Source organism: Rattus norvegicus, chromosome 10, assembly GCF_021556685.1.
Source record: "Rattus norvegicus strain SHRSP/BbbUtx chromosome 10, alternate assembly SHRSP_T2T, whole genome shotgun sequence".
NCBI lineage: Eukaryota > Metazoa > Chordata > Mammalia > Rodentia > Muridae > Rattus > Rattus norvegicus.
The window spans coordinates 73,716,073-73,736,138 of NC_141543.1; the positions used below are offsets into that span (position 1 = coordinate 73,716,073).

At 47.9% G+C, this 20,066-nt stretch overlaps 1 protein-coding gene across 10 annotated transcripts; it reads right to left on the reverse strand.

Annotated features, from left to right (window-relative positions):
- Window positions 1-1,313: 1,313 nt before the first annotated feature.
- Window positions 1,314-19,948, reverse strand: Rad51d (RAD51 paralog D). Of its 10 annotated transcripts, none has more exons than XM_087572075.1 (10): window positions 19,666-19,948; window positions 19,333-19,394; window positions 19,025-19,143; window positions 13,122-13,203; window positions 12,620-12,754; window positions 12,015-12,110; window positions 9,033-9,123; window positions 8,862-8,932; window positions 7,463-7,630; window positions 1,314-1,822 (listed from the first exon to the last, which is right to left on the reverse strand). In XM_087572075.1, exons 1-10 carry the CDS (start codon window positions 19,745-19,747, stop codon window positions 1,811-1,813), a joined length of 918 nt encoding a protein of 305 aa, XP_087428201.1. In that variant the 5' UTR covers window positions 19,748-19,948; the 3' UTR covers window positions 1,314-1,810.
- Window positions 19,949-20,066: the final 118 nt, after the last annotated feature.

Here is a 20,066-nt window from a genome sequence, read left to right on the forward strand (position 1 = left end):
AACACCAGGGTAGCATAGGGGTTCATTAGCCAGTGATCTAAGAAGATGCCTAGTCACGGAAGTCATATAAATGCTAATTCTTCTGGCTAGTGTCTAGTGACATCATTTTCTTATGTTTCAGGTCCCTAGCAGAGACCACTAGCAGACCCTAGCAGAGAGTTTTCCTGAGCAATTTGTATTTTTATTTATTCAATATTTTGGGGCTTTTGTATATACTAGGCAAGTGCTCTACCACAGTGCTACCCCTTGTATTTTAAAATAAGGACTATCAGAAGGGAACCGGAGCTAAAATATGTGTATCCATAACCGACCGTCACTTTATAAGCCCTTAGCTATTTCCAGTTCTCAGAACACCCCAGCAAGTTCTGTACTGTTATTTGCTTGTTATCAGCAAGGATCTACATTTTAAATAATTTTCGAGCTTCCACGCAGAGAAAAGCAGAGCTGGAATGTGAAACCATTTCTTTCTCCAACCTGGAGTGTATAGGGAGTCCCACCTTCTAGGGACCCCTGGCACCTGAATGTCCGCCCCTTGCCCCTTTCTCCTGCCTGCCTATCTCTGCAACTTTGCTTCCTTGCAGTTCCCTATGGTCTCTGCTTCTCTTGGGGCTTTTTCTTCCACAAAGGTGTGTATGTGTGTGTGTATATATACGTATATCATCTTCTCCCTTCCCTCTCTGGTCCCTGTTCCCTTGACGGGCCAACAGTGTCCAGCCTCTTGTGTTTCTGAAATGGGTCTGAGCGCCGTGCTGAAGGCCCACGTTCTTCACCACACTGTCCATCTCCCGATATGAATTAAAGACACAGATATGTAATAGGTCCAAAACAGAAGTGAGAGGAGATCCAGACCTAGGATTTTTTTTTGGGGGGGGGGGTCAACTTAACTCAAAGCAGAGTGCCCAGTTTTGAAAGGAAGTGTACTTACCCCATCCCCCGCCCCTACCCCCCCCAGCCCCACCCCCCTAGCCCCACCCCCTCCCCCTTCGAACGTGATAACCAGGGCCTGAATTCATCTGATGGAAATCGTTTTCCCAGGATCCTCCGGTCCATATTAGGGCTAAATCATCCGAGTGCTGCTAAATAATGGGCAGATCACTGGAGCGAGGCCTGGGAGCTCCTTTACCCACACCCCTCCTTTCTCCACCTTAGGCGTTATCACCTTCACAATTTTTCATCTTTATCGTGCCCTTCCGCAGAGGCATTCAATAATGTACCCATTGTGCGAGTAATCTGAAATCCTTTTCAGCGAGCAATAGTATTTAGTAGTAATAAAACACTAATTTGTCTACCAAGTGACATATTTATAGGAGCTGTTTCCTTTGACATATTTTTATTATTTCTACTCATTTGCTAAGTACTTTCCAATACATATTTATGAAGCACACGCCTTTCCCCCAAACAGCACTGAAAAAATAAATCACATTATTTCTTTTATTAGTAGCAGCAAGGTTTCAAAGTCCTAGTGCCCTGATTTCTGTTACTTCTGGCAGGCGCCAGAAGAACTAATAGTGATTGAGCACCTACTATGTGCCAGTCTCTCTGTGAAAGGCACTTTCCATAAATCATCTGTTTAACCCCCCTGAGATACACATTTTACCAATAAGGAAAATGTAACTCCATATAGCATAGAGTTCTACCAGTAAAACAAACACATTATCTTGTCCAAGGGACTCTGCCAGGAGGAGTGCAGCAGGCTACTAAACCTGGGTCTTTCCTTGATTCCAAAGTCTTAAATCACCAGTCACGGGGCACTCGACCATCTCAGGATCTGACACTCCATAAAATCAGCCAGGTATGGTGGTGCATGCTTTTAATTCCAGTACTGGGGAGGCAAAAGGCAAGTGATCTCTGTTCCTAGCTGCTGAGAGCACACCTTTCTTTTTTTTTTAAAAAAAGGTTTACTTATAAGTACACTGTTAGCTGTGTTCAGACACACCAGAAGAGGGCATCAGATCTCATTACACATGGTTATGAGCCACCATATGGTTGGTGGGATTTGAACTCAGGACCTCTGAAAGAGCAGCCAGTGCTCTTAACCACTGAGCCATCTCTCCAGCCTTGAGGGCACACACCTTTAATCTCAGCACTTGAGAGTAAAAGATACACACACACACACACACACACACACACACACACACACACACACGGGGGGGGGGGAGCGAGAGAGAGAGAGAGAGAGAGAGAGAGAGAGAGAGGCATTAGTGGTGAATGTCTTTCTGTGTGTGCAGAGCTGGTTCATTAGCCATTAAAACCAGGACCTTAGACATGCTAGACAGTGCTCTACTACTGAACAACACCTGACTGGTAATATTCCTTGCCCTTGCTCTTATTAACACTAAGGGACTGGAAGGATGGCTCAGCAATTAAGAGCACTTGTTGATCTTGTGGAGGATCTGGGTTTAGTCTCCTACACCTATATGATGGCTCACAACTACCTGTAACTCTAGTTCTGGAGGATCCAACACTTTCCTCTGGCCTCCACAAGTACCAGGCACACACATGGTGCACATATCTACATGCAGGCAAAACACTCATATACATGAAATAAATAAATCTCTTAAAAGATAAAATTAATAAAACAAGCAAGTGAACAAGCAAAGCCAGCTGAACAGACACAGACCTACAATCCGAGCACTTTGGAGGCTAAAGCAAGAGACCTGAAGAGTCAAGGTCTCACTGGGTCAGACACCCGTCCTCCAAAAAATTAAAAATAAAAAATCGTATGTGTGTATGTGTGTACGTATGTCTTGGTCTCTGTTCTATTGCTGGGAAGATACTATGATCAAGGGGACTCTTAGAAGACATTTAATTGGGGCTGGCTTAATGTTTCAGAGGTTTAGTCTATTATCATGGTGGGGAGCTTGGCAGTACACAGGCAGACATGGTGCTAGAGAAATAGGTGGAACCTATTTCTGGAACATCTGGAACCACAGGCAGCAGGAAGAGAGGGAAAGTGGGCCTGGCTTGTGATTTTGAGACTTCAGAGCCTCCTCCCAGAAACACACTCCCTCCAACACCACCACACCTCCTATTCCTTCTCAAGAAGTGTCACTCACTAATGACTAAGCACTCAAATCTATGAGCCTATGGGGCCCATTCTTACTCAAACCACCACCATGTGGTGTTCAATGTATACACACATATATGTAATATAGAAGTAAACATATTTATAATTTTAACTATACATACACATAACCAACACAAAGAACTGGACAGCTGAAACTCTCTACCCAGACACCTCCAAGCCAGAATACAGCAAAAGCCTAGCAGGCTCTGCATATATCTGCTTATCTCCTCCTGGCTCTCCCTGTCTCAGGCATGCGCAGAGCCTGCTGTTTTTCATCCAGCTTTCTTCCCCTCTAACCCTTTCGGCTCTCTTTCACACACATACTGTCTGCCTTCTCTGGAGTGTTTGTCATTCTGTCTTCCCTGGGGGACACCAGAAAGAGCTGAAAAAGCGAATCTGTGATCTAACATTTTTATGGTGAGCTCAGCTGAAAGGGAGTTGAGAGACGTAGCCTCCACTGCTGGGGCAAAATAGGAAAAAGAATTTTGTTAAAATATTTACATATTTTCAGCTGACAGCAGCAAGAGGTTGAGAAAAGAAGGTCTGGCATCGAATGCATTCAAGTTTAGACTCCCATGCTGTCACTTAACATGTCCTAAAACCCCAACCATTTAGTCTATAAAATGAAGAGATTCCCAGAACCACTCAGCTTGTCCTAGGTCCACAGTGAGTCCTACGCTAAGGTACTGAGCACACACACAAGCCCACCCACTGTCTAATTCCTCCACATAGTCTCTCCCTAGTAGGACCACAGTAGGTGCTTCCAAAAAAGCTGAGCCTGAGCCCCAACTCTATGGCTGTTTCTTGGTTGCTCCTAAGACTACCACTGAGGCACTGTGGTAGTTTGAATAGGCTTGGCCCCACAGTGTTTGAATGCCTGGCCCACAGGGAGTGGCACTATTAGGAGGTATGTGGCCTTGTTGGAATAGTTGTGGCCCTACTGGATGAAGTGTGTCACTGTTGGGGTGGGCTTTGAGATCCTATGCTCAAGCTCCATCCAGTGCAGTAAAGAGACCCTCCTTCTCGCTGCCCTAAGGTCAAAACATAGAATTCGGGGTTGGGGATTTAGCTCAGTGGTAGAGCGCTTGCCTAGCAAGCGAAAGGCCCTGGGTTCAGTCCCCAGCTCCAAAAACAAAAACAAACAAACAAAAAAAAAAAACAACATAGAACTCTTGGCTCCTCCAGCACCGTGTCAGCTTGCAGGTTGCCATTCTTCCCACCATGATGATAATGGACTGAACCTCTGAAACTGTGAGCCAGCCCCAATTAAATGTTGTCCTTTATAAGAGTTGACTTGGACATGGTATCACAGCAAGGCAAACCTTAACTGAGATAGGCACCTTTCCTTTTCCACTACTGAAACCAGACACATCAATCACTTGAGGCAGTTCTGCACCAATGGGATATAGTCATTAGGAAGCTCTGAGTTTTCCTTGTTCTTCAAAGGACACAAGGAGATGAGCCCTTCCCTGCTCGTAGATATTGTCTTCTATGGCCTAATGTTTACAGTGGCTACAGCCAGGTTTTAATGAAGGCAACAAGCTTGAAGATAAAACTAACAGAGAAGAGAGGACGGAGAAGGAAAAGCCACGGCTTCTCCACACTGGGCCACTGCCATCGACCAACCTTGGTATCACATTCTCAGGGATGAGTAACCTTCCTTATCATTGATGCCTAAGTGGGGTTGTGTTACTTGCTAGGGAACGCAACCTCAATAATACATGGTGTGTTTTTTTTAACCTTGTCAGGAAAGCTCAACTTCCTAACTTAAGACCATCAAGTGCTATCGCATAGTAGGCATTTAACGTTAATTTTGTCTAATTTCAAACAGACACACAATGACCTCCTTGTATCACGGTGAAAGATGAAAGACTGTAGGGACCTAATGGCCATCTACATCAAGAGAGAAACAGTCCTACATCGCTCTCTTAACTTTTTCTAGTTCTGAGGATCAAATCTAGAGTCTTGCCTGTGCTAGACAAGCATTCTACCACTGATATATACCCCTAGGCCGCCCTTTGATATCTCTAAAATGCATTAAAGCCACTCACTCACACACTCCCACAAATGCAGAAAGAACGAGAGAAGAACAGACACAGGAGGCCTTCAGTTCTGCCGCTTGGAACTGTCACATTTAAAGCCTTGGGTTCCTTCTCTTAACAAAATGGTATGGGAGCTCAATGTGCATCTCAGTGGTAGAAGCTTTGCTTAGCACATGGAACAACCCACTGTGGGGTGTGTGTGTGTGTATCCAGACTAAATGATCCTTATGGGTCTCTCATACTGTAGTTTTACAGTTCTCAGTCACGCACGAAGCACTTGAACTCACCACAGGCAGGATACAGGGCAGAGCAGGCAACCAGGCTCCTCCTTGAATACCAGGGCCCCTAACTCAAAGTGGTTCCCGGCAAAGCCACACTAAGACACTGAAACATTCCACGAGTGCCCTTGACTAATTTGGTGCCATCAGGAGTGGCCTGATTTGCTTTCCCTAGTTTAATGTATTCTTTCTCACTAGGGTTACAGGAACCCACCAACCAACCAGTCATGGTGTAGATACCAAAGACTGGTGTCTCCCATGGAAGACAGTGTGAGAGTTTAAGCCCACCCACTTTGTCGTTCACACAGACACTCCACACCTCTTTGTCATTCATTCCCCATCCTTCAGACCTATTTCTACCCTTGCTAAACCCATCACCTATAAAGTCTTATTTTCTTCTTTATTAGATTTTTTTATTATCATGTGGGAGGGGGTACAGATAGGCCATAGTATATATGGACTGTCGGAGGACAACTTACAAGAGTCACATCTCTCTTTCCCTTATGTAGGACCCTGGGATTGAACTTGGGTGTCAGGCTTGGCGGCAAGCATCTTTATTTGCTGAGCCATCCCACTGGCCCTAAATATCAGGTCTTGTAACTGTGTTTCCTCTTTCCTTCAGCTAAGACACGAGTAATTGTACAACAGGCTCTCTAACCAAGCATGACCTTCCTGTAAAAACTCTTGCTTCATAAACAATCCAGATCATTTCTCCCTGCCTTTTATTTTCCATTCCCTGGTCCCATCCTCCCCTTTCAGCCAGAGTTATGACTCTCAGATGGATGGCCACAGTGTTGGTAACAGACAGAGGGTTATTTTATTCACTAAGACACGAGGCTGTGGTACAGCTGGCAGGATGAGAGGTGTAATTATACTACATCTTAGAGCCACCAGCAATGAATTTCTGTATAAAAGACTAGATTTGCCATGTATTATTTACGCCGGCATCAATTTTCCCAGCTGGCTCTATTTACTGTGCAAATTCTCCTGTGTCTGTTTATGGGTTAGGCCATGGTTCAGCACCTCTGGTTACTCTATACTGAGGAAGCACCCCACAGGGCACCATGCATATGAAACAAGTGTCTGGCTCACTGGGAGCAGGTCATATCCTTCCTCCCTGATAAATTATATCCCTGGGACAGCAGCGAGCTATGGTCTCACCTATCAGGGTGAGGTATGCAGGTGTGTGAAACCCAGTCAGCAAGCAGGGAAGGAAGCACTCTCATTCTCTGGGAGTCCCACTGCAGAAACTGAAAAACAACCTTGGGGGAAATCAGGTGGCTTCAGGGCTCAGAGGGCCTCCTTGTTTACATATTTTAAGAGTAGGACAAGCATAAAGAGGTTTACATTTTGGAGGTTGTTTCTACTGAGTAACTCCCAGACTAAGGAAGTGCCATCTTGCAGATGGGAAAACAGAGGCCAAAATGAATGGGGGATGGGGGAGCAAAGGCTTCCTGCTCAATTACTGTGTGAGGGATGGGTTTAGGAGCCAATGGTGACACACAGGACCACGAAGCTATTCATGTAGGTAGTACTGTGCTTCTTCAGTGAGGCCTCAAGCTAGGTTGACATTAACCCACACTGGAGACATTCAGTGGATCCAAAGGCAACTTGAGACCCCGATGGACTTCTAGGCCTCTCCTACTGCAGCAACCTCTGGCCAATGGCTCCAGAGATCCCAAACAGTGAAGCTAAGGGAACTGAGGCTTGTCTTCTGATGAGCCTGAGACATCTGCACTGCCGGGTCTCATGTGGCAGCGGACAGCAGCTGCCTGGGAAGGAAAGCTGTGAGGGCCTTGAGACTGTCCCTTTCCCAGTCAACTGTGTCACGTCTGTTTGCCAGGCAATTCTGGGCTCTGCTCCTCAGTCCCCAATGTCCCAATGTCTATCACCTCCTGCAGACCCGTTGGCTAGAAGAAGAGATAGGAGAGGGGTAGGCAGAATTAAGCAATCTACGTGGTTGGCTTTTGTTTCAGGGTTTCTGCATCAAAGATTCCTTCAGTGAGATACATGTGGGCATGGAAACCACTCTCACCAGGGCCCAAGATCTCTGGCATCCCCTTGGTTTGGCTCACCTGGCGGGGAGACTTGATCAGACGTACTGTGCGTTGGCTGCGGCCTAGTGTTCCAGCTCCCTCAAAGACTTCCAGGAGAATCCGGGTACTGGGCACAAAGCTCCAGGAGCGTCCAAGGGCAGGTTTGAATCTTCTACTGTCCCTGTCTCGAGTCAAGTGGTTGGTTACCTGCAGAAACAGACATAGATCCATGATGGGGTACCAGGGACACCTGTTCCTCCAGCTTCCTTTTACAGACAGGAAGTCTGACTTATGATTCTCCCTAGTGGTATAACTTATAGTTGAATCTAGAACTACAACCTAGGTTTCCTGACCTGCACTCGACTTTCCACCAAGCCTCAGTGCGTTAGGCCTGACATCAAGTGTGGGACATGGGGACCTTCTTTACTTACTCCTTCCTAAAGTAGAGCCAGTATTGTAATTGTGCATGTCACTTGTGCATGTCACTTGTGCATGTCACTGGCATCCTGAGAACAGTGTAGCCAGCCCTTTGGGTCTGGAGTGTGTTTGGGTATGGGGAAGAGAGAAAGTTTTGGATGAGGAGTCCCAGCCTGGGACTAGTCTTAAGCAGGTTACCCACCGAGGCACCCAAACGCATAGCAACTATGGCTCCTTCCATACTTTCTATGCCAGAGACTGACCCCCAAAGTACCCACAAACACCCAGAAGACAGTAGATGGAGGCCCAGGACCCTGGTCCTTTTCCACTGCTTGTAGGTGCACAAATTAGTATAACATTTCCTCAAAACTGGGCGAGGTAGATATTTAAAGTACATGGAATTGTGTGTCTGTAGTCCTGGCTCCTCAGCCCCTCAGGAGCAGTCTAGGGATTTGAGGCCAGCCTGAAAGCCTAGTAAGACATTGTGTCAAGAACATACGCTAAGGTACAGGCAGCCCTGACACAATAATTATACTCCTTTAATTCCAGCACTCGGGACGAAGGAACAGGTGAATCTCTGTGAGTTCAAGGCCAGCCTGGTCTACAGAGGGAGTTCTAGGACAGTCAGGGTTATGTAGAGAGACCCGTCTCAAGAAGAGGGCACTGGGTCTCCTGGAGCTGGAGTTACAAGTGGTTGGGGCCCCCAAACTTCCTTTTTAAACTTTTTTTTTTTCAAAGCTGGTAGTGGCACATGCCTTTAATCCCAGCACTTGGGAGTCAGAGGCAGGAGGATTTCTGAGTTTCAAACCAGCCTGGTCTACAGAACAAGTTTCAAGACAGCCAGAGCTGCACAAAGAAACCCTGTCTCAAAAAGCCAAGTAAACACACACACACACACACACACACACACACCAAAAGGCAAGGTAGTAACACCTTTCTGACCTGGGTTCAGTGTTCTGTCCTCTTAAGGGCTATTAAGTTCCAAACTGACTTTTAAGAGAAACAGAGAGCTAGAAATTACCACCACTGCCACACCCAGGTCCCGAGCCAGGATCTTGAGCTCTCGGGCCAGCTGCATCATCAAGGCCAGGCCTGGGGAAAGGAACAAACAGGAGGGACAGCAGAGGGCCAAGGGACAGGGCTGGGAGGTTAAGGCCCCATCCTGTCCCCAGGCTCTCCTCCCGTTCCTCACCTTCCCTCTGCTGACCTCCCAGAAGTGGGGCGACCACTGCAGTGACAGAATCCACAATCACAACCTTCACAGTGCCTGAAGAAGCTGTCGCCTGTAGGAATGGGAAAAAGGAAGTATCACCAACCAATGACCTCTAGGGCCTGCCCTGGGCAAGCTCCTCTATTAGAAGGCGGAGGCCAGTGGGATGGCTCAGCAGATTGTAGATTGCAGCAAGGCCAGAGAACCTGGGGTGGGGGTTGAGGATGTGGGGTGATTCCTAGAACCCAAGGAAAGGTGGAAAGAGAGAACCAACATCAGAGAGTTGGCCTGCCCCTCACGCACACACGCATGCTCGAACACAGCCTGAAGTTTAGACTGAGATGGTGGTACACGCCTTTAATCCTAGCACTTGGGAGGCAGAGACACATCTGAGTTCCAGGATGGCCAGGGCTATACTAAGAAGCTGTCTCAAAAAAAAAAAAAAAAAAAAAAAAAAATCCCCAAACCAAACAACCAAACCAAAAGGTTAACCTTCAGATTAAAAAAAAAGAAGTCGGTCATAAACTTTTTCCAACCAAATACAGCTGTACGGGCAGGCCTCCCTCAACCCATTCATAAGTCTAACAGACTCCAGTAAATTGAGTAGACAGAGAGGGTTTAAGTCAGGACACTACAAACACTCATTCAGGAATCCACATGCCCAGGGTACTGTTAACCCCTTCTTTTCTGAATCCCCTCAGTGCTGCTTACTTCCACTTCAAGCTCCCAAGCTGCTTTTGCTGAAGACTGATGCTCTCCGAGAAGGAGCCCAGGGCCTGGGGCATGCTGGCCAGCATCCTACCACTGAGCGACACCCTTAGCCTTTAGACTTCTTCGTATTTCCATCCCTAGATCTAGCCTCCTAAGCCCTCCTCGCCCATAGCTACCATGGCTCCAGATGAAGCCAGCTGTTTCTCTAAGAGTCCGATGCCATTTCTCAGACACTAATCTGAGGCTACACACTCGTGAGCACTGTCGCAGCTTCTCTGGATCCATGCTGTCTTCCACGCTCCCTTCACTCCCTCCCTTACTTCTCAGATCCTGACTCTGCTATGCGTGTTGTGTGGTTTCCACTGCCCACTGGCCAGAGCCTTGGCTATTTGCATTTCTGTTCTGCATTCTGTGTGCCTTAATTCCAGCCCGGGACTGTGTCAATCACTCAGCCTCCAACTCTTCGCCCATTACTGGGATGGCAGAAAAGGGAGAGGGTAAAACCATCCAGCTTAGGCCCCCATCACCCGTGTCCTGTTGAATGGCACAGCAAGTCCTTTGCTGCTCTTGGAGAAAACCTGAGTTTGATTTTCAGTGCCCACACGATAGTTCACAACCTTCCGTCACTCCAGTTCCAGTGGAATCAAATGCCCTCTTCTGGCCTCCAAGGGCACCAGGCATATACATTCATACATATAGGATAGAATTTAAAAGCCTTAGAACAAGTTTTAAATTAAAAAAACAAACAGGGGGGTTGGGGATTTAGCTCAGTGGTAGAGCGCTTGCCTAGGAAGCGCAAGGCCCTGGGTTCGGTCTCCAGCTCCGAAAAAAAGAAAAAAAAAAAGAAAAAGAAAAACAAACAAACAATAGTAACAACAACAACAAATCAGCCAAATGCCATTTAAAATCTCCTTCTTTTTTTCTTCTACACATTAGTCTGAACATGTTCAGGTACTGGGTAGAGATCTCCTGACATCAGTGATAAGCCCAGCCCCTGGTTCAAGATACCTATAGAGATGACTTGTTTTTGGCCAACTTTGTCTGGAGGAGTACCTCAGTATATATTTGCCTAACACATATCCTGGATTAGATCCCTAGCATCATAATAAAAAATGTTTGTTTGTTTGTTTGTGCACATGAACATACACTCATGATACAACATTTGGAGTCTGTGGACAACCTGAAGAAGTCCGTTCTTTCCTTCTACCATGAGGGTCCTGGGACTCAAACCTGGGTTGTAAGAATTAGCAGCAAGTGCCTTTATCTATGGATAAAGGTCCTTATTATTACAGTTAAAAACAAGCAAACAACAAAAGAAACCTGGCTAACTGAATGTAAGAAGAGGGAGCCTACTAGCAGTCCTAGAGTATGTTTCTCTTCTTAATAAAAGGGAAGAGATAATTAAAAAAAATAAAAACATTTATCACTTAGTTGCTTGACTATGGAATCTAAGTGGATGTGTACAAAATGTTTGGGACTACAGCAGCCATTTGCCAATTCTGAGGGGAAGAGCAGGAGAATCAGACGCTGGACGCAGTGCCAACCTCCAGTCTCACAAAGGACAATCAGATTGTCTCAGGAGTCAAGCCTCCTAGTCAGATATGGTGAAGTATATACCTTTAATCTCAGCACTCAGGAGACACGGCAGGGAGATCTTTGTAAGTCCCCAACCAGCCAGAGCTACATAGTGAGACCCCCATCTCTCTCTCTCTCTCTCTCTCTCTCTCTCTCTCTCTCTCTCTCTCTCTCTCACACACACACACACACACACACACACACACACACAATGTTTGTGAGGTTTTTTTGGTTGGTTAGTTTGGTTGGTTTTGAGACTGGGTTTCTCCATGTAGTCCTTGGCTGCCCTGGAACTCACTCTGTAGACCAGGCTGGCCTCGAACTCACAGAGACCTGCCTCTACCTCCTTGGGCACTGAGATTAAAGTCATTCGACCCGACACCTAGCACAAAAGTTTTTCTAGTTGATTTCAGTGAGTAAAAGTGAAGACAACATAACCCTGGACTTGAGAAGCTCACTGCTGTCCAGGGCTGGTGAGGCTGTAACAAGGAAGCACATGAATTAAGTGCCAAGGAATTCCCTCTAGGGGTTAAGGGTGTGCATGTGCAAACACCGCTGGAGATGTTACTCTCAGTGGACACATGCACGCCAAATATAGTCTGTGGTTAGACACCTGCCCCATACAGGCGACACCTGGCTATCTGGGTAGAGCAGAAACAGGCAGATCAGCAAGCTCACCTGCTGGGCCATGGTGCCCCTAAGGTCCTGCAGCATGTCTAACATCTGGAAGATGTCAAATGAATGCACCACCTGTATCCTCTGGAGAGCACTTGCCTGAGGGGTGAGAGAGAGAAGCAGGAACTTGGAGAGGGGAATCCCGGAAAACCATAAAGAGTAATCATAAAGCTGAAAGGACAAAGAGGCACTTAGACACAGTGCTGGCATCCAGAATGGCAAATGGATTTTGCCTAATGGGCTGGATCTCACAGTGGTGACTACCTGGGTGCTGAGCTGTAAGACACTCGGAATTCAGCAGGAAGGATGGATATGATTGATTAGTGATGCCTGCCATGCCCAAGAAATGGGCTGGAAACACAGATGCTAGGTGTTTGCTTGCTCTGATTTAAGGTACGCAAGGCCTTAAAGTCCCTGGAGAGTCAGTGTGGGTGGCAGCCAGGCTGGGATGGTGACATTAACATGAGCAGCTTTAAGAATGCAGAAAACCTCCAGGTTCAAAGCGAAAATGAGACCCAGGCAGTGTACAGGGTCCCCCGTACAATGTACAGGGTCATGAGGTCTCCTAGCACCAGGATTTTTAGGACCCCAGCCACCCTGCCCCCTACCTGTTTCTCCTCATCTTGGGTTCTAGCTTGTAGTAGCTGGAGGAGGCGGGACGCTGTCATTCCTCCATTGGAATCCACATACAGTACATTCTGTTGCAGGCTGTGGGCCACATTTGCAGCCACACAGAGACACACCTTCAGAGACAAGATGGGGCGCTGGAGAAGAGGGAGGGCCACTAGGCAGCTCCCCATCACATCCTGCCCAGATTCCAACAACATACACTTGCCAAGGCCATACCCATTCTCAGCACCCATCTGGTCTGTTCTGACCTCAAAACAGGCAAGGACACCTGCAAGTACCCCCCCCCCCAGGAATCCAGAACAATCCACCCCCTTCCCCCAACCCTTCCCCCTTCCAAGGAATCCAGGACAATGTACCACCTCTCCCAACCCCAAGGAATTCAGGACAATACACCCACCTCTCCCAACCCTCCCCCTCCCCAAGGAATCCAGGACAATGCACCCACCCCCCCAACACTCCCCCCCTTGGACCCATGAGTACCTGAGTTTTGCCACTACCTGGGCCACCCACAATTTCAGTCAGCTCCCCAGTATAGAGGCCAGCATCAAGTAGTTTGTCCAGGCTGACAGCAGAAGAGGAGAGGATGGGGGTGGTCAGAGAGAAGAGAGAAGAAACTTCATTCAACATGAAGATAAAGTAGGGAAGTAAACCAGGCAGGGTGTCATATGCCTTTGATCCCGCCATCAGGGAGGTGAGGTCAACAGCGACATGAGACCCTGGCTCCAATAAACAAACGAACAAAAAACCAATACGTATGTATGCATGTATGTATGTATGTATGCATGCATGCATGTATGTATGTATGTATGCATGCATGCATGCATGCATGATCTGCACAGGACCAGGTCTGAATTTTGTGCTACAAGCTATACCAATGCGTGACCATCTACCTCCCTCCGTAACTCCACTTCATCCATATATGTGTGTGTGTGTGTGTGTGTGTGTGTGTGTGTGTGTGTGTGTGTGTGTATGTGTGTGTTGGTTTTGTTTTTTTGTTTTTTGTTTTTTTTGGAGAAACAGCTTAAAGGTGATGGTGGAGTGCTTGCTTAGCATAAGCAAAGCCCAGAGTTCAGCCTCTAGTGTCAAGGAAGAAAAGAGAAAGAGGCTGGGGAAAGTTGGCACTCACTAATGTAGAGTCTTGTAATCCATGAACACAGACCAGACCGTCTCTGCATTTATCTGGGTCACCTTTGATCGTCGTCATCAGCATTTCTAATTTACAGCACACAAATTCTACACGGGCTTTGTCGGTTTAGACCCGAATATTTCACTTTCTTAGACGCAGCAGCAAATGGTGCTGCCTTTTTAATTTCAGTTTTCACGTGTTCATCGTGAATTCAAAGAAATGCAATTGATTTTTATGTGTTGATCTTGTATTCCCAGACCTTGCTAAACTCGTTTATTAGTTCTGGGAGTTTGTAATTATTTTTTATTTGCTTGTGTTTGTCTGCCTCCCTCATCTGGTAGGAACACTCTGGGGCCTTTACCCCTGTTATATCATCTCCAGTATTAGCACAAAGCTGAAAATCCCCTGAAGGCAGCCAGGAAATGTTACTGAAGAGAAGGACCAGTGCTTTGACTGTCAAAACCCTAGCTGTGGAAGCTTTGAGATGAACCTCAAAGCATGCCCACTTCCTAACCCCAGTTCTGCCCCTGAACCACCATGAAGCAGGTCACTGCCCTCCATGCTCCAGAGGACAGGAACTGAATTTCTGTTGCAGCCTGGACCAATGCCTGACCATGCCTCTCTCTGACTCGGCATTACCAATCATGGACTGTGGGCCTCTGAAGAGGTCCCTGATGGCCAACTATAACCTATCAGCATATGACAAGCAGCAGTCAGTCACTACTCTACCTATTCTAACACAGCAGTCACAGGTTCCTGCCAGTCAACACGCTCCGGTTCATATACCAACCGCCCTGTGGCTTCTTCGAACATGGTATACTCTGTGTCTGTTTAATAAGCATCTACTTAGTAAGTCTCCAGCCTCAGCTTCTCCTGAATCCCATTCTCCTGGAGACACGGGAAGCCCAGTTCCATCACAGCAGCTCCTCTCAGCCTGTTCTCTCAAGGTGGGGCCAGAGCAACTGCATCAGCAACACGGTCAGAGATTCTGCTCTGACGTAATGGCTCAGTCAATAACAGCGCTTGTCTAGCAAGCATGGGGAACCTTAGCTTGATCCCCAGAACCTACATAAAAAGCTGAGTGTGAGTGGCTGGCTGGAGAGGTGGCTGAGCAGTTGGCTCACCACTACCCAGGGTATCTGCTACCTCTAGTCTCTACAGGCCCCTGCATACATGTGCACACACAGGTACATATTCATGCTAATTAAAATAAAATTTAAAAGGAAAAGAAGCCAGCTGTGGTGGTGTACACTTATCTTTTTATTTATTTTTTTTAATTTTATTCTATTTTATTTTTTGATCTTTTGGGATAGGGTTGTCCTGGAACTCACTCTGTAGACCAGGCTGGCCTCACACTCAGAGATCTGCCTGCCTTGGCCTCGGCACTGCTGGGATTAAAGGCAGTGGTGTGCATTTATGATCCCAGTGGTGGGAATGCTGAGGCAGGGGATTCCCTGAGGCTCACTGGCCAGAGAACCTAAGCTATTTAACTAGTCCCAGGCCCTGCATCAAAAACAAAGTATGAAGGCTAGACAGATGGTTCAGGGGTTAAGAGCACTCACCCTGCTCTTACAGAGGACCAGGGTTCAATTCCCAGCACTCAACATTGCAGTTAATAACCCTCTGTAGCTCCAGTTATGGGGGGGGGGGGGCAATGACAACGTCTGATACCCTCTTCTGACTTTCAAGGGCACTGGGAATGAATGTGGCACGCAGATAGACACACAGCCAAAATACTCAAACACATGAAAATAAGAACTATAAATAAACATGGTCCCTAAGGAATAACATCTGCTGTCATTTGACATCCATGTCTACATGTACATGAACAGATACATATGCACACAGAGAGAAAGACAGAGGGACATGGGGTCTTAACTCAGGCTAACCTTGAACTCCTGGCATCAGATAATCTTCCTATCTCAGCCTCTTAGCAGCCGGGACTAGGCACACAGCCCTGCACCCAGCTTCCAGAGGAGTTTTCAAAAAGTAGCCTCTATCAGTAATTGTCTGGAGTCACCAGGAGCATCAAAAAAACATCAAAAGACTGCTTGTATCCCCTCCTCGGTGACTCAGGTCTGCAGACAAATTTGGAAAACACTGTCCTTGCTGGATTAAATAAAAGTTCTATTGGCAGGACTCAAGAGTGACTATTTCTTTTTTTTTTTTTTTACACTTTGCAAATAGTCATGGGGAAGAATGAAACACTGGTTTTGACTCCAGTTAAGAACCCATCACATGACAGGTTGTAGTGGTGCACACCTTTAATTCTAGCACTGGGGGGGGGGGGGGTGCAGAGGCAGAGACAGGGGCAGGGGCAGGGGCAGAGGCAGAGGCAGGCAGATCTCTGAGTTTGAGGCCAGCCTGGGGTGGGGGGGGGGCAGGGGCAGAGGCAGGGGCAGGGGCAGGGGCAGAGGCAGAGGCAGGCAGATCTCTGAGTTTGAGGCCAGCCTGGGGGAGGGGGGGCAGGGGCAGAGGCAGAGGCAGGGGCAGGGGCAGAGGCAGGCAGATCTCTGAGTTTGAGGCCAGCCTGGGGGGGGGGGGGTGTAGGGGCAGAGGCAGGGGCAGGGGCAGGGGTAGAGGCAGAGGCAGAGGCAGAAGCAGGCAGATCTCTGAGTTTGAGGCCAGCCTAGTCTACAAAGTGAGTTCCAGGACAGCCAGGGCTACACAGAGATACTCTGCCTTGGAAAAAAAACAAAGCAAAAACAGAGAACCCATCACACAGGGGGTGGGGCTGGAGATGGCTTCAGCAGCTAAGACTACTTGCTACTCTTGAAGAAGACTTCAATTTGGTTCCTAATACCAGGTTGGCCTTGAACTCGTAGAGATCTGTCTCCCTCTGCCTTCCAAGTGCTGGGATCATGCCCAGCAAAAATAAAATCTTAAAAAAATAAAAAATAAAAAAATCAGCTGCATACTGGGCTGAGGGCACTGGGCTGAAGCCCCGCCTCCATAAAGCACTTCCAAAACTGCCTCCTAAAGGACTTTCACTAGCATTTCCACCCCTGACTCCTCCTCCTGCTTCCGGAGCTGAGCCCCTACCACGACAGGACTGCCTAGAAGGCAGAGGTCTCTGGGACTTCTCCCCACCTTTCCCACTAAATTTCCCATCAGCTATTCTTCAGTCACTCATTCAGACACCTCGCCCCATGTTTCCTAAAAACCTTCTTCCAACAGAGATGGATCCCCCGCCCCACACCCCATCTACCGCATCCCCCCTCCCCGTGTGCTCGACCACCCTGCAAAGATTTACACTTCACCTCAGCACTCCAAGAAAGCCCACAACACAGGACCCTGTTTAATAGGTCTAATGCGTGCTAATCGCAAGTTTCACTAACTTGGCCTACAGCCTCCAAAGCTTCAGAGTTACATCTACTAGGTAGGCACAACACACTGGAGCAAAGTCTAAAATCTAGCAAACCACCTTTAAAAAAAAAAAGATTTATTTACATATGTATGTGAACACAGTGTCATTCTCTTCAGACATACCAGAAGAGGGTATTGGATCTCATTACAGATGGTTGTGAGCCACCATCATGCGTTTGCTGGGAATTGAACTCAGGAAATTCTGGCAAAGCAGTCAGTGCTCTTAACCACTGAACCAACTCTCCATCCCAGCAAACCACCACCTTTGACTCTTCAAATCTACACCCGATCTCACAGTAAGTCTCTTCTCACGTCTCTCCTTCAACATATCTTCCACGGTTACAAACCCTGGATCAGACTTACACACCCCAAACCAGCAGCACCAGATCCCTGCTTGGCCTCTCCTGTGTCCTGCACAGCCATGCCCCATAGCTTACAAATGCTTTCACAGTGGCCTCTCACCTCCAAGTAGACCTCAGAACAGTCCGCTGGAATTAAGGTAAGACACTGAGCCCCACTCCTACAAAGAGCATCTGCATGTGTCTGGCACCCAGTAGGCACTCAGCCAACGCTTGATGGATTACAAACACAGACCCCCAACCAATGAAAGCAAGCACCAGACTGTGCGGACCTTGCCAAGAGAATGTGTTATGGAAACAAGGGCCAGACCAATCCGAAGACCTTTGTGATGGCAGTGTTATTCATCAAACTCTGCACAAACAGGCAGGGAGAGAGGTCAGACACGCTTGGCCAGAAAATGCCAGTTGTCTTCCAACTCTTTCCCAACCGGAACAACAGGGCACAATGTAACTGCTCATTTCAGAGAGCCATACCCATTCCCCACTGCTGCCTCATATGGCAAAGGCAACAAGGTTCTGGATTAGATAACCCTGGGCTCACCTCTCCTGGCCCCTTTCTTAGGCTAACCACAAGGGAGGTCAATCATTTCTAACATCCATAACCTAGGGTGGCAGTTTCTCAACCAGTGGGTCACAATCCCTTTGAGGATTGTTCAACCCTTTCACAGGGGTGGCAGATCTTGCTTATTAGATATTTACACTATGATTTACAACAGTAGCAAAAATTACAGTTAGGAAGTAGCAAGGCAATAATTTTATGGTTGGGGGTCATCACAACATGAGGAACTGGATTACAGGGTCACAGCATTAGGAAGGTTGAAAACCACTGGCCTAGGGTCAGCGCAAAAGTGCTAACTCCCAGGAACTCAATTCTGCCCAGGTCTCACTTGCTTTATTCTGGGCTCTTTATCACGGGCTCTACTGAATAATGGGATATTAATGACATCTTTTGTTATAGGACAGTGGCTTTTCCCTGGGGAAAGTTAGCTTGTAGGAGATACTGAGTCACATCTGGAGACAGTTTTTGATTGTTGTAACTGGGGGCATCTTGCCATCTGGTGCCTAGAGAGTAGGGATGCTGCTAAATGTCTCTCAATGCACAGGACGCTCTATCTCAGCAAATAATTAGTTGCCCCTCAAGTATCAATAGTGTTGAGGCTAAGAAACTCTATAGTTGGGCTGGAGAGATGGCTCAGAGGTTAAGAGCACTGTCTGCTTTTCCAGAGGTCCTGAGTTCAATTCCCAGCAACCACATGGTGGCTCACTACCATCTATAGAGTGATCTGATGCCCTCTTCTGGTGTGTCTGAAGACAGCAACAGTGTACTCACATACACGAAATAAATAAAATCTTAAAAAAAAAAAAAAAAAAAAAAGAATAGAAGCCCTATAGTTTTACTCTTAAGGAAAAAAACCTCAGGAGTCTGCATGCCTGCAGATTCCTCTACAGCTCCAGGTGGCCCTCACTGGCCCCGTCCTCTGTAGCCTCAGCACGAGGCTCTGCTTTCACCTTGTCCAGGTTCGCATACAAACCTTCCGATGCCGGTGGACAGGATGGCAGTGGAAGTCTTCAGTTCCTCATAGAGATCTGCACCATTTAAGGGGAAAGCCGAGAACTGCGCCAGCAACACTCTCCTCAGGGCAACCAGGGCCTGCCAATAGGGCGGACACTCAGGTTCCAGATCGATCAGACTGCCCCTAAGAGCAGCTGCTCCGCAGAGCACTTCAGGTCTAGAGTCACACACACCCCCCTTTAACAATTCCTAGGAACTCCGATCCTGCAGAGTGGGGAGCAGCTCTGGAAGACCGGTTGGAGTGGAGTTTGCCAATCGCGAGCTCACCTTGTAGGACAGACCACACTTCTGGGCTACCTCCTCCAAGTCAGCAGCTGCCAGGTCTGCCACTGGAAAGAGAGCAGCAAGTGCAACTGATTCGCAACCGGAATGGCTTAGCCTTGCCTTGCTTGCCTTTTCCTCAGTTATGAAATGGGATTAAGGTCTTATTCTACTTCCAATCTGCACGCAGGCCCTAATGCAGGACCCGGCAAGGGGCCCAGCACTCAGTAAAATCCTCTACCTCGGCTCCCGCGAAGCAGCTTCCCCAGTAACCCTCCGGTTAGAGCAAAAAGCCCCATACGTGTATCGAGACCCCCGGGGTTGTGCCCATGAGGTCACCTGTTTTGATCTTTCGGCCCCTCAGAAGCTGGACGATCTCCTCGGTGAGGCCCGGGCACAGCCCTGCCCTGAGCATGCCCATATTCCCTGCAAACCCAGGACGCCCTGGGGGCTGTCTGTCACGTGGGCGCCCGCCGAGTCCCCCACTCTAGGCATTCCTCAGTTCCACTTAAGGAAAAGGTCCTCCCGTGCTAGCGAGGGACGAGGGGGCGGGAAAAGGATGCAGGTCGTGGTGAGGGACAGGAACCCTTTCCAACTCCTCGGACTCCGGCGCCCTGGGCCCGCCCCCTCCCGGCCGAGGCTTCCGGGTTCCGCGTCTGGAGCGTCTTTTGTGGGCCAGGCCTGCAGCGCCATCTGCTGACCACGAGGGCAAACGCGGCAGCCCCATGCAAGCTGCAGAG

Bases quoted from the DNA above. Each gene is read 5' to 3' on its own strand.
- Rad51d (XM_087572075.1), bottom strand. From the start codon at position 19,747: ATGGGCATGCTCAGGGCAGGGCTGTGCCCGGGCCTCACCGAGGAGATC. The intron at 13,204-19,024 runs GTTTGTATGCGA...TTCTGCTGTCAG, and splicing joins CTGTCCACCGGCATCGGAAG to CCTGGACAAACTACTTGATG. The intron at 12,111-12,619 runs GTAGGGGGCAGG...CTCACCCCTCAG, and splicing joins CCCAAGATGAGGAGAAACAG to GCAAGTGCTCTCCAGAGGAT.